Here is a 14,211-nt window from a genome sequence, read left to right as displayed (position 1 = left end):
GGAATACCATGAATCCGCACAGTGGCTCAGGAGGGGAGAGAATGGGGGTTAATTAGACTGGATGAAATAAAAAGGTTTTCAGCTGTTTGCGGAAGGCCGTGAGGTTGGGGTTGGCTCTGAGATGCAACGGAAGGGCGTTCCAGGCCTTGGCAGCATTATAAGAAAATGTCTTACCGCAGGATCTGGATCTTTTAATTCTGGGAGCCATTGCAAGGAAAGTCTGACTAGAGCGTAGGCTTCTGTTGGGCGTGTAGTGGGTAATTAGGTCCCGCGTAATCCTGGGGCCAGTGTTCCAGAAGGCCTGGTGTGCTATGCACATAGCTTTAAACATAACTCTCTGGCGCACCGGTAGCCAGTGAAGGGATACCAGTCCGGCCCTCACTGACTGTCTGCGGGGGAGGTCGAGTAAAATGCGTGCTACGCAGTTCTGGACTGTCTGAAGCCTTCTCAGAGTGGATTCAGGAGCACCAAGATAGAGTGCATTATTAAAATCAAGGCGTGACTGAATTAGACCTTGTACGGCTGCTTGTTTGGCTTCCAGGGGGAGGAGAGGGAGAATTTTCTTTAGCATCCTCATGATGCCAAAGCATGTGGCTGAGAGTTTTGTGGCTTGTACATTAAAGGACAGAGATCTGTCCAGCCAGACTCCGAGACTCTTGATACTATTTTTGGGAGTTGGGGGGGAACCCAAACTGGGCGGCCACATGGAAGCGGGGAGGCTGAGATCCGAGGGGCCTAGGAGCATAAGCTCAGTTTTGTCCCCATTCAATTTTAAGGACGATAGGGACATCCAGGTATTCACTTCCTCCAGGCACTCTCTAAGCCCGCCCCGAGCAGGTGGTTTGGCTTCCTGGTCCGCATAGGAGATGATCTTAATCCCAAATGGGTGGATGACATCAGCCAGTGGCCTCATGTACAGGTTAAAAAGTGCAGGGCTTAGAGAAGAGCCCTGGGGGACTCCGCAATTCAAAGGTCTGCTGGTGGACACAGACTCGCCTTCGAACACACCGAAGGATCTGTCCTCTAAGAAGGACTGGAACCAAGACCAGGCTTTATCCTTAATCCCGGCCTGGGACATGCGGTACAGCAGAGTGTCATGGCTGACCGTGTCGAAGGCCGCGCTGAGATCAAGGAGGATCACTGCCACTGATCCTCCTTGATCCAGGATTTTTCTGGCTTCCTCTGTAACCATGAGGAGGGCGGTCTCGGTCCCATGTTTTGGTCTAAAGCCCGTCTGGGTGGGGTCCAGTAGGTGGTGATCTTCCAGGAAGTTTATTAGTTGTTGATTTATATATTTCTCCAGGATCTTGCTTGCCCATGGGAGCAGGGATATGGCGAGGTAGTTGCTCAGGTTGGTAGAGTCCAAATTAGGCTTTTTCAATAAGGCTCTGACCATAGCCTGCTTCCATACGGTCGGAACCGTCCCAGAAGAGATGGAGGCATTTAAAACCTCCCTAATAATAGGCAGGGTGGTCTGCGAGGCTGCCATTATTATGTCTGGTGGGGCAGGGTCATCAGGGGATCTGGATTTTACTTTCCGTGCTAAGGGTTCAAGAGTAGCGAGATCCAAAGGGAGTAAGTAAGTCAGCGTGGGTAGATGTTGACTGGAGGGGGGGCCGCGGGGTGGAGAGGAGGGGCTGAGGGAGTAGCGTTTTTTGGGGAAAGGCAGAGTAGATAGAGCTTATTTTCTGATGAATAAATTCGGCGACATTATTGCAGTGGGTGGTGGACTTGTCCGCCTGCAGGCTAGGGGGCTGTTTAGTTAGTTTTTTAATAATTTGGAAAATTTCCTTGGGTTTGGATTTAGCAAGCAAAATTTTCTCAGAGAAGTATGAGGCCTGAGCCGCTTTTATCAGCGTTTTATATTCACTGATGGCTTCTCGATAAAGGGTTTTATTGTCTGTAGAGTAATCAGATCGCCAACGTCTTTCCGATTGCCTGCAGAGTCGTTTCTTGTCTCTAAATACCACGGGGCAGTTTTGTGGGAGCGTTTGAGCGTGATTTTCTTTTTGGGAAGAACAACGTCAAGAGATTGAGTGATCCAGTTGACATATGCCTGGTTAGCTAGGCCAGGATTGTCATTAATCATGGGTGGATTCTCAGCAAGTTTGCTAGTCCAATTATCAACTGCTAGGTGGGACCAGGCTCTCGTGAGTCTCGTGGTAGGTGTTGGTTCAGGGGTTTTAAACGCTGTCCAGTTGATGGGGATCAAGAAATGATCCGTCCAGGGCAGGGGAATAGGTGGACTGGTTAGAAGACCAGGGCAGTTGCTGAAAACCGGGTCCAGCAAATGGCCCTTCACGTGGGTGGGGGAAGTAACCCGTTGGGAAAGTTGCAGAGCTGCTAGATCATCTGCAAAGGTCACGGCTATGTGATCTGAAGATGACTCGAAATTAAAATTAAAGTCACCTAGCAGGATGAAGTTGGATGTGGTATTGAGACGTTTAGCCACGCTTGAAGGTAGACTGACATGGAACTGCTTCGGGGGTCCGGGGGGGGGGACGATAGATAAGAGTGCCACAAAGGCATCTGTTAGGTGAGAATTCAATGTTGAAAGTAAGGCTTTCACAGTCCGTGATGGTTTCGGAAACCACTCGGCAGTGAAGTTGTTCTTTATGAATTATCGCCAAGCCTCCTCATCTCCCTTTAGGCCGGTCTTGGCAGGAGATTTGGAAACCTGGTGGGAGGGCTTCTATGACCGCTGGATCGGCGTCAGGGGATAACCAGGTTTCTGTTAGGAACTGTATGTCTGGTGTGTGTTCCTCTATTAAAAGCGCAATTTCAACCGTATGTTTGGGGAGAGAGCGGCAGTTCAGTAAGAACATGCGGAAGTTGTGTAGCGGTTCAATAATTATTTTGGGTTTGAGGGAGCTATGGCATTTGGGACAGGTAGGCGGCAGAGTGTCAGCTTGATAGCTGTGTCGACTACACTTGCTGGTGGGTGCCCTGAGACTATGGAGGGTTTCAGCACTGTAGTGTATAGGGTCTGAGGACTGGGATGCAGGGGGATTGGCCCTAGGCCCTGACTCGGCGCGGACGAGCGCAGACGAGCTTGCCTTATATGCGCCTTCGGCGCGCATTCATCGCGCCCGCTGCGCTTCCGGTGCATGCACATTATTATAGGGCAGGGAGGGGGTGTGGCCTCGAGGGGGGCGTGTCCCTCGCTTCATCGTGGCCGATGGCGCCTGCCAAGACTCCCGCAAGCTCTCCCTGTCAGCGCTAGATCCGCTGCTGGGGATGCTTTTAGGCAAGAGAAGCAGGAAAAGCAGATACTGGTCAAGTTTTAAAAGCAAACAGTTACAGGTATTTTAAAAATGAAATGTGCAAATACGCAAAGCTATCTCCCGGCTGTGCCTCAGGAGGGGTGAAGGTATTCTAGCGCGCTCGTAAGTCAGCGCTCTATTTATACACGTACAAGGGGGCGTGGCCTCGAGGGGGGCGTGTCCCTCGCTTCAGCGTGGCCGATGGCGCCTGCCAAGACTCCCGCGAGCTCTCCCTGTCAGCGCTAGATCCGCTGCTGGGGATGCTTTTAGGCAGGAGAAGCAGGTGGTGGGGTGGTGTGTCTGAATAAATTAATGTTACAATGAAACCATGGTAAATGTTTAAGTAGTACAGGTATAAATAATAAATAGACTGAATAGGTTTAGACGCTCCACCAAATGTTACAGCATTTCTCCATTGCGATTCACCAGAAGCCTTGAAGCCAAGTGTAAGTGAACAGGGTAAATGCGCAGTGTTATGGGCCCCACTGGTGCATGTTTAGAGTGTTTAAAGGTTTCAGGGAAATGGTGAGTGATGATTAGAAATCATTTCTGGAGTCACGCTGTAGCACCTTAGTAGCATATTGTGAATGCATGAATATGTAAGTATTGAATGGGTATGTAGTAAAATCACTGGTTTGGGATGGATGTCATGCATGTCTAAAATGACTGCCGTGAGCAATGGTAGAGTAAATCCAAAGGGCCTGGAGGCATAAGATGATGGAACAGATCTGTGGTGACAGAGGTCATTGAATAGAGGTATGGTTCTTAGAGGAATGAAATGAGTGGTAGAGGATGAGAGCATGAGTTAAAGGTTTTACGCGGTTAAGATAAAAGGACAAAAAAGATTAAAAGACTAAGGAGATAATTATTAGTCTGACATGGTTGGCCATGGACAGACCAGAATTGAGGATGGACACACCATATGACTGGTCCTATGGAACAAGCAGATAGAATAGTGTAGAGGCCTGGGTCTGAGAAGGGGTAAAGAGGATGTAGCTGCACGCCTTAGAATTTTAGATGTACGGAAACAAAGGGTGTAAAAGCGGTACTGGTCTAGCAGTGGCACCTTGGACTGGATGGAATAGGTGTATGTTCTAGTAGGGAAACCAAGAGCATGTGGCATAAAGTATGATAATTTGGAACTAAGCTAAACTCTTGTAGAGTCGAGCAAGATGAAACTGATATATTTAGAAGAGTCTGAGCAAGACAAAGGGAGTAGAAGAAAAATGATAATATAATATTCTGATTTGTATAGCACAGCTAATCACCCATGAGGGTCTCTAGGCGCTGTTCCTACTAGGCACGGGGAGATTTAGTGATTTGCCAGAATCACAAAATGTTGAGCCGATGCTGAGCCTGGGTCTCCTGCTCCAAGGTCGGCAGCTCTTACCGTTCCGCCACACCCTTTCCCCAAATTGGAAGTCGTGTTTATTGAAGTGATGAGCAGAGGTGGCAGGGAAGCATGAGTTTTGAAGTAGGTGAAAAAGTTAAAATTGTGATGAAAAGATGGATTCGTAGCTGAGCTGTTTCTAGGAATTTACTGAAAGAACTCGACAGGAGGAGAGTTTCATACAAGGAGGTGCAGTCTAGGAACTGGCGTCTATGTTCTTTGGTGACAAGTAGTGCTGCCCTATTAGTATATCTATTGCTACGAAGATACCTTTAGTAGTGATTCTAAAATATGAATATCTTTCCATATACTCCTTTGGTACACCTAAATACTTCCGGAAATCTAAAAAGGATACATTTTCAACACCCTTTGTGAATAAAGATTAAAACACGTGACACTGTTGTATATCCCTACTGAATAAGCAATGTACAGTACGGGGCAGATTTACAAGCCCCTTGCGCCCCTTTTACACCGCTGTTGCGTCACTTTTGTGACGCATCGGCAGTGCAAAAGATGCGCCATGGTGCGGGGTACTTACAAGGTGACGCATCTGGGAGAGGCGTCACGTTGTAAAGCCCTGTGCCAGAAGGAGGCGTTCCTGCGCAGGGGGAGCATTCCGGCGCAAGAAAGCCTCCTAAAAAGTGGCTGAGTGAAATCTACAAGATTTCACTGAGTCACTTTTGGGCCCATGCTGCGTCAAAATCCTGCGCCTGCTTGAAGCAGGCGTAAGGATTGACACAGCATTGTAAGAATAGGGCCCCCCACAGCATTGCTGGAGCTGCGTCGTGCTTGCGAAGCAACTCCAGCAATGCACCGCTTTTACGGCACAGATGCGTGACACATCTGTGCCGTTTTTGCCCCATGGTGCGCCGCATTGTAAATGGTACAAAAGGGGGTGGTGATGTACGGAGCATCTGAACCAATTAAACACTCACACCCAGTCAACAGATCTGGGTTTAATCCATCACCGTTCTTTAGCCCACTCTGCCACCCCCATTCAGACATGGCCATATGCAAATCAGTCTGACCCTGTGCCTCATGAGAACAGTCCAGCCCCCATCCATGGTGGTGGAGGCATGGCGCACAATAACTGCTGCATCCCTGCTGATATGCAGGGATGCACCAGTTATTGTAAATCTGCCCCTACATCTTTTGGCCGATCTACAACAGTGTCAAAGTTTAAATATTGAACTGCACTTGTACAGACTTCTCAATACCGACAACTAAAGTATCATCATGGAAGGTAGAGGTAAAAATAACAATTCCATGCTCCCCTGTGTAGACCATTGATGCTCCCCTGTGTAGAGCATCAATGCTCCCCTGTGTAGACCACTGATGCCCCCCAGTGTAGACCATCGGAACTCCCCTGTGTGGACCATCGAAATTCCCCTGTGTAGAGCATCGATGCTCCCCTGTGTAGGCCATCGATGCTCCCCTGTGTAGGCCATCGATGATCCCCTGTGTAGACCATGGATGCTCCCCTGGGTAGACCATCAGTGCTTCCCTGTGTAAGACCATCTATGCTCCCCTGTGTAGAGCATAAATGCTCCTGTGTGTTGACCATCGATGCTCCCCTGGGTAGACTTTCGATGCTCAACTGTGTAAGACCATCAATGCTCTCCTGTGTAGACCATCGATGCTCCCCTGTGTAGACCATTGATGCTCCGCTGTGTAGACCTTCAATGCTCACCTGTGTAGACCTTCGATGCTCCCCTGTGTAGCCCTTCAATGCTCCCCTGTGTAAGATCATCGATGCTCCCCTGTGTAGGACATCAATGCTTTATTGTGTAGACCATTAATGCTCCCCTATGTAGACCATGGATGCTCCCCTGTGTAGACCATCGATGCTCCCTTGTGTAGACCTTCGAGGCTCCCCTGTGTAGACCATCGATGCTCCCCTGTGTAGACCATCGATGCTCCCCTGTGTGTACAGTCGATGCTCCCCTGTGTGTACTGTCAATGCTCCCCTGTGTGTACTGTCGATGCTCCCCTGTGTAGATCATTGACGCTCCCCTGTGTGTACCATTGATGCTCCCCTGTGTAGACCATCAATGCTTCATTGTGTAGATCATCAGTGCTTCCCTGTCTAGACCATCGATGCTCCCCTGTGTAGAGCATCGATGCTCCCTTGTGTAGACCTACGATGCTCCCCTGTGTAGAGCATCAATGCTCCCCTGTCTAGACCATTGATGCTCCCCTGTCTAGACCATCGATGCTCCCCTGTGTAGACCATCGATGCTCCCTTGTGTAGACCTTCGATGCTCCCCTGTGTAGACCATCAATGCTCCCCTGTGTAGACCATCGATGCTCCCCTGTGTAGACCATCGATGCTCCCTTGTGTAGACCTTCGATGCTCCGCTGTGTAGACCATCGATGCTCTCCTTTGTATACCGTTGATGCTCCCCTGTGTAGACCGTCGATGCTCCCCTGTGTAGCCCGTCGATGCTCCCCTGTGTAGACCGTCGATGCTCCCCAGTGTAGACCATCGATGCCCCCCTGTGTAAACCACTGATGCCCCCCTGTGTAGACCACTGATGCTCCCCTGTGTAGACCATTCATCCTCCTCTGTGTATAGTGTTGATGCTCCCCTGTGTATACCATCTATGCTCCCCTGTGTATACCGTTGATGCTCCCCTGTGTATACCATTGATGCTCCCCTGTGTAGACCATCAATGCCCCCTGTGTAGACCATCGATGCCCCTCTGCGTAGGCCACTGATGCCCCCCTGTGTAGACCATCAATGCCCCCCTGTGTACACCATCACTGCTCCCCTGTGTAGACCGTCGATGCTCCCCTGTGTAGAGCATCAACGCTCCCCTGTGTAGAGCATCAACGCTCCCCTGTGTAGTGCATCGACGCTCCCCTGTGTAGCCCATCAATGCTCCCCTGTGTAGACCATCAATACTCCCCTGTGTAGCTCATCGATGCTCCCCTGTGTAGACCATCGATGCTCCCCTGTGTAGACCATCGATGCTCCCCTGTGTATAACATTGATGCTCTCCAGTGTATACCATTGATGCTCCCCTGTGTAGCTCTTCGATGCTCCCCTGTGTAGCTCATCGATGCTCCCCTGTGTAGATCATTGATGCTCTCCAGTGTATACCATTGATGCTCCCCTGTATAGATCATCAATGCTCCCATGAGTAGACCATTGATGCTCCCCAGTGAAACCATCGATGCTCCCCTGTTTATACCATTGATGCTCCCCTGTGTAGGCCATTGATACTTCCCTGTGTATACCATCGATGCTCCCCTGTGTAGGGCACTGATGCTCCCCTGTGTAGGCCATTGATTCTCCCCTGTGTTGGCCATCGATGCTCCCCAGTGTATAACATCGATGCTCCCCAGTGTATAACATCGATGCTCGCCTGTGTAGGCCATCGATGCTCCCCTGTGTGAACCAACGATGCTCTCCTGTGTGGACCATCGATGCTCCCTTGTGTGGACCATCGATGCTCCCCTGTGTGGACCATCGATGCTCCTCTGTGTAGGCCATCAATGCTCCCCAAAGTATACCATCGATGCTCCCCTGTGTAGGCCATCGATGCTCCCCTGTGTAGACCATCGATGCTCCCCAGTGTATACCATCGATGCTCCCCTGTGTAGACCATTGATGCTCCCCTGTGTATACCATTGATGCTCCCCAGTGTATACCATCGATGCTCCCCTGTGTAGACCGTCAATGCTCCCCTGTGTAGACCATCCATGCTCCCCTGTGTAGACCATAGATGCTCCCCTGTGTAGACCCTTGATTATCCCCTGCGTAGACCATTGATGCTCCCCAGTGTATACCATTGATGCTACCCAGTATAGACCATCGTTGCGCCCCTGTGTAGACCATCAGTGCTCCCCTGTGTAGACCATCGATGCTCCCATGTGTATACTATTGATGCTCCCCTGTGTAGTCCATCGATGCTCCCCTGTATACAGAATCAATGCTCCCCTGTGTAGACCATCGATGCTCCTCTGTGTAGACCATTGATGCTCCCCTGTGTAGACCATCGATGCTCCCCTGTATACAGAATCAACGCTCCCCTGTGTAGACCATCGATGCTCCCCAATGTATACCATCGATGCTCCCCTGTGTAGACCGTCGATGCTCCCCTGTGTAGACCATCCATGCTCCCCTGTGTAGACCATAGATGCTCCCCTGCGTAGACCATTGATGCTCCCCAGTGTATACCATTGATGCTACCCAGTATAGACCATCGATGCGCCCCTGTGTAGACCATCAATGCTCCCCTGTGTAGACCCTCGATCCCTCCCCTGTGTAGACCATCGATGCTCCCCAGTGTAGACCACCATCGATGCTCCCCAGTGTAGACTATCGATGCTCGCCTGTGAAGACCATCTTTGAAAATATGTAGATTGTCGATATTGTGGAACTGATAGGTGTGCAGTTTTGTATTCTTGATCTCAGTAATGATGTTAAACCCCTCTCGCATTACTCTCTTTTTGAAGGTACAGGGGCTTGGATACCCAGCTGTGGGTGTGCGTTTAGTGTGATAATACAATATGCAGGGTCATACATAAAAGGCATATATTAAATAAGAATATGTGCCACATGGTCTCTGGGGTCCCCCGAAAAAAATGGAGGAGATAGTTAACATACCAGCCCCTGATCCTTGCTGGATGATGTTGTCTGGTGAAAAAGGCTGTAGATTTCCAGTTGTTTCCAGATGCAGGCTGCTGGAAGTCACCACTCGAGCAACAGTATGTGTAGTTGTACTAGAAGGGTGCCCAGGAGGTGATTGTGAAGACAGACCTGGAAGCAGGAAGTGGAGAAAATTTCACATTTTAAGCTCATTTCACTAGAAACGCCCATCTCATCCTATTTTTCCACAACCTTTTCATGATTCTCTCTTCCATTCATACATTGTTTTCTAAAGAAGATATCTGCACTCTGATCACGTGTATGGCTGATGCTCCATTTGTTTTATTGACATTTGCAACCCATTTTCAGCCATATTGTTATACAGGAGTCAATCATTGTATTTTGAATGACGATTTCCATGTATTAAGTAATACAAGAAATGGGCTTTCACAAAAGTTATCATGAGACAAGATTATTGTAAAGACCACTGATCATGGTCATTTTTGTTTGCTAACTGCATTTTGGACCCTTCTTTCACATTATTTATTTACATACATTTGTATAGAAAAAGTATTCACCCGTTGGTCTTTCAGATTTACTCTGTTGTGTTTTTTTGCAATTGATTTTAATAATTCATATATTTGAGGCCACTGATTTGGGCCTTTATAATTTGTTTGTTAAAAATCAAGCTGGATTGTATTTAAAAGAAATCCCTTGTAGGCACTGTTACCTTATACCAAGTTCTTACCGAAGCCTCAAAGGGTATATTGGGTTGCCCAATTTCTTGAGTACCATGTATTTTAATTGCACCATACGTATGTGTGCAATGTAAACTCTTCCTTATCACCTTTGCGCTTGGTCACAAGCTTCTCTGCAAGGCTTATCAGAAGGCCTGTTCAACATGTGCTTTTGTTGGGAATCTATGGGGCCAATTTATCCGCTTCCGTGCTCATGACAACTCCACGCCATCATGAGACCCAGGCGGCGTGTGCTTATGATGGCATGGAGCCGTCATCCAACTGCTGCTCTGCCCATGTGGCACTAACACAGCTCCGACTCTAAACACCTGAAGTGCATCCTGCTGAACACCCGCTCGATCCACAGACACGCCACTGAACTCTGGGACTTACTCGACACTTCATCACTGGACGTCGCCTTCCTTACAGAAACCTGGATGAACGCCTCATCAGCACCCGACATCGCCATAGCCATCCCGGACACCTACAAGATCATCCAAAAAGACTGCATCAACCAAACAGGAGGAGGCATTGCCATCGTCCATAAGAACACCATCCGAATCACCACCAGCTCTGACGATAATCTCGCGACCGCCGAACACCTTCACTTCCAGATCCACACCGACCCCAGGACCACACTTAGAGGCACCCTCATCTACAGACCACCAGGAACCCGCACACAATTCAACGAAGACATCACTGACTTCATTAGCCCACATGCCCTCACCTCCGAAAACTACATTCTACTGGGAGACCTCAACTTCCACCTGGAAAAAAAAACCGACTACAACACCACCACCCTTCTGGACAACCTGGCCAACCTCGGACTCAAACAACTTGTTGACACCCCCACAACCCCTAGCCGGACACATGCTCGACCCTATCTTCACCTCCAGCAAACACATCTCCTTCAACCACACCACAGCTCTACATTGGACGGACCACAGCTGCGTTCACTTCAGCTACAAAAAGACCACGACCCTCAACCCCCCACAACCTATTCCTCGATCAACTCTTCACATCGCTTAACCAAAACCCTCCTGCCATATTATCGGACCCAAACCAAGCTGCCACCAAACTCACGCAATGGATCACTCACAGCGCTGACGAATTAGCACCCCTGAAAAACCACCAGATCCAACAAGGTAACAAAAAGGCCCCCTGGTTCAACGAGGACCTCAAGAAATCCAAGAAGTTATGTCGTACTCTCGAGAAAACCTGGAGAAAAAACCCAACCACTGACAACCTGACCACCCTCAAGGGCGCCACCCGCAAACACCACCAATTGATCCGATCCACCAAGAAATCAGCATTCAAGGATCGTCTCGACAACAATGCCCACAACAGCAAGGAACTATTCAACATCGTCAAAGAATTTACCAACCCCACCGCCGGCACCAACGACATCACCCCTTCTCAAGACCTCTGCGACTCTTTATCCTCTTTCTTCCACAACAAAATTGCTGACATACATAACAGCTTTGAAATACAATCCGAAGAACAGTCCACTCCACCCACCTCCGAACCAAAACAACACTCTCACAACCTTTGCGCCTGGAACCCCATCACCACTGAAGATACCATCCGCCTGATGAACTCCATCCACTCTGGTTCACCAACTGACCCATGCCCCCAACACATTTTCAACAAAGCAGACTCCATCATCGCACCCCATCTCTGCGATGTCATCAACTGTTCCTTCAACTCTGCTACCTTCCCGGAAAGTTGGAAACATGCCGAACTCAGCGCCCTTCTGAAGAAACCCACAGCAGACCCCTCTGAACTTAAGAACTACCGCCCCATCTCACTCCTCCCATTCCCTGCCAAAGTCATTGAGAAACCCGTCAATAGTCAGCTCGCCGCCTTCCTTGAATCCAACAATTCCCTCGACCCCTCACAGTCCGGCTTCCGAGCCAAACACAGCACCGAAACCGTCCTCATCGCAGCTACAGACGACATCCGAACACTATTAGACAACGGAGAAACAGCCGCCCTCATCCTACTCGACCTCTCCGCCGCCTTCGACACAGTCTGTCATAGCACCCTCATACAACGCCTCAGCAACGTCGGGATACAAGGAAAAGGTTTGGACTGGATCATCTCGTTCCTCGCCGGAAGAACCCAGAGAGTCCGCCTCCCCCTATTCAAATCAGAAGCCACCGAAGTCATCTGCGGCGTTCCACAAGGATCTGCACTCAGTCCCACCCTCTTCAACGTTTACATGTCCCCTCGCATCCATCGCGGGTCAACACAACCTCAACATCATCTCCTACGCAGACGACACCAGTTGATCCTCTCCCTCACCAAAGACCCAAACACCGCCAAAACCAACTTACACGAAGGAATGAAAGAAGTAGCCGAATGGATGAAGAACAGCCGTTTAAAACTTGACTCGGACAAAACGGAAGTCCTCATCCTAGGATCATCCCCCTCATCCTGGGACGACTCATGGTGGCCACCGGCACTGGGTACAGCACCCATACCTACAAATCACGCACGTAACCTGGGCTTCATCCTGGACTCCTCCCTCTCGATGGCCAGACAAGTCAACGCCGTCTCATCTTCATGCTTCAACATCCTACGCATGCTCAAAAAAATCTTCTGTTGGATCCCCGCCGAAACAAGAAAGACAGTCACCCATGCACTGGTCACTAGCCGACTGTATTATGGAAATACCCTTTACGCCGGAACCACAGCCAAACTACAGAAAAAACTCCAACGCATCCAAAACGCTTCAGCCAGACTCATACTGGACATCACCCGTGAAGCTCACATTTCCGGTCACCTGAAAGAACTCCACTGGCTTCCCGTCAACAAGAGGATAACGTTCCGTCTCCTCACCCACGCACACAAGGCCCTCTATGACCTAGGACCCGAATGCCTCAACGCAAGACTGTCCTTCTACACACCCACCCGCCTACTACGATCATCCAATCAAGCCCTCGCCTCAATTCCACGCATCCACAGATCCACCATGGGAGGAAGATCCTTCTCCTACTTAGCGGCCAAATCCTGGAACTCTCTCTCCACTCACCTCCGCCTCACACAGGACCACCTCTCCTTCAGAAAACAGCTAAAAACTTGGCTCTTCGATAAGTAATGCACCCACCCTCCCTGAAGCGCCTTGAGACCCTCTGGGTGAGTAGTGCGCTATACAAATTATCGAACTTGAACTTGAACTAATTCCCTGCCAGTGCGGGCAAATTAGTGAGTAGGTGGGGTCATGACAGCTCCAGGCCGTCATGAGCACACGCCGCCTGTGACTCATGACGGCATGAAGCCGTTATAAGTACGGGAGCACCCAGGGCCGGGCTGAGAATTAAAACCGGCCCTGGCAAAGTGCTCGGCCGGCCCCCTGGGGGTGCGACCAAGCTCTTTAGTGGGGCCGGTTTTCGGCCGAGTTTGTTACAGGGCCGCTTTTGCAGCTATGCAGCAAAAACGGCCCTGTAACTAAAACGTCCCCAATGGCCCAAAACCGTCCCCCACCCTTGCGGCGCACCGGGGGATTGCCCGGTGCCTGCAATGGCCAGTCCGGGCCTGGGAGCACCACGCCCACCCCCTAGCCCGGCCCACGGCAGTAATTCACACTGCAGTGAAAGGGCCATATGTTGGCGGCGCGTTTACTCTGTTGCAACAGAGTATGCATACCGCCAACATAATGGTCCGCCTGCCCGTCTGATTAATTGGGGGCGGACTATAGGTTTGGCTACTGCGTTGACTCTTCTATCGCCGCCATATCCAAACCTCTCTGACAGCTAGACAGAGTAAAGGCAATTCGAGTAATGGCTTATATGGTGCAGGGAAGCATTATTTTTTTTTTATTTTAGAAAATAAATTCCCGTTATAGGATTTTCTTTGTCAAAATAAAAAAATACAACTGTTCGGTGCAAGGTTGCGTCATGCTGATGCAACTCTGCACCAAACAGCAATATGCATTGACAGGAACAGCTGTGACGAAACACACCTGTAGTCTGTGCTTTAAGTGGGATGAGAAAGGTAGGGTGGCCTAAGAGGTTTATTTATGAAACCTCTAAAGGGTTGTGGCTTATGTAAGTGATGACTAGTCCTAATACAGGTGAAGTAGAATGCTTCGCTTGACACATTCATAAATAATGTTTAGTAGCCGAAGAATAACCAAACCTCTCCGGCAATGAGGTATTTATTTAACAGTTTATAGCACCATGATATTGGACCATGATCAATGAAACTTCAAAAGGTAAATGTTAA

The 14,211-nt window shown here is 49.5% G+C and overlaps 1 protein-coding gene across 1 annotated transcript in view; it reads right to left on the bottom strand.

The window, feature by feature from the left end:
• The window catches only part of LDLRAD2 (low density lipoprotein receptor class A domain containing 2), a 174,225-nt gene that overhangs the window by 19,148 nt on the left and 140,866 nt on the right, over positions 1-14,211 (bottom strand). Inside the window, exon 4 of the mRNA XM_086920065.1 lies at positions 9,266-9,418. Coding sequence (XP_086776191.1) covers positions 9,266-9,418 — 153 coding nt within the window. The remainder of the gene's footprint in view (positions 1-9,265; positions 9,419-14,211) is intronic.

Source organism: Lissotriton vulgaris, chromosome 5 (assembly GCF_964263255.1).
Source record: "Lissotriton vulgaris chromosome 5, aLisVul1.2, whole genome shotgun sequence".
Classification (NCBI taxonomy): domain Eukaryota; kingdom Metazoa; phylum Chordata; class Amphibia; order Caudata; family Salamandridae; genus Lissotriton; species Lissotriton vulgaris.
Note: the sequence above shows the minus strand (reverse complement) of the source record. Positions and strands in the feature narration are given on the sequence as shown.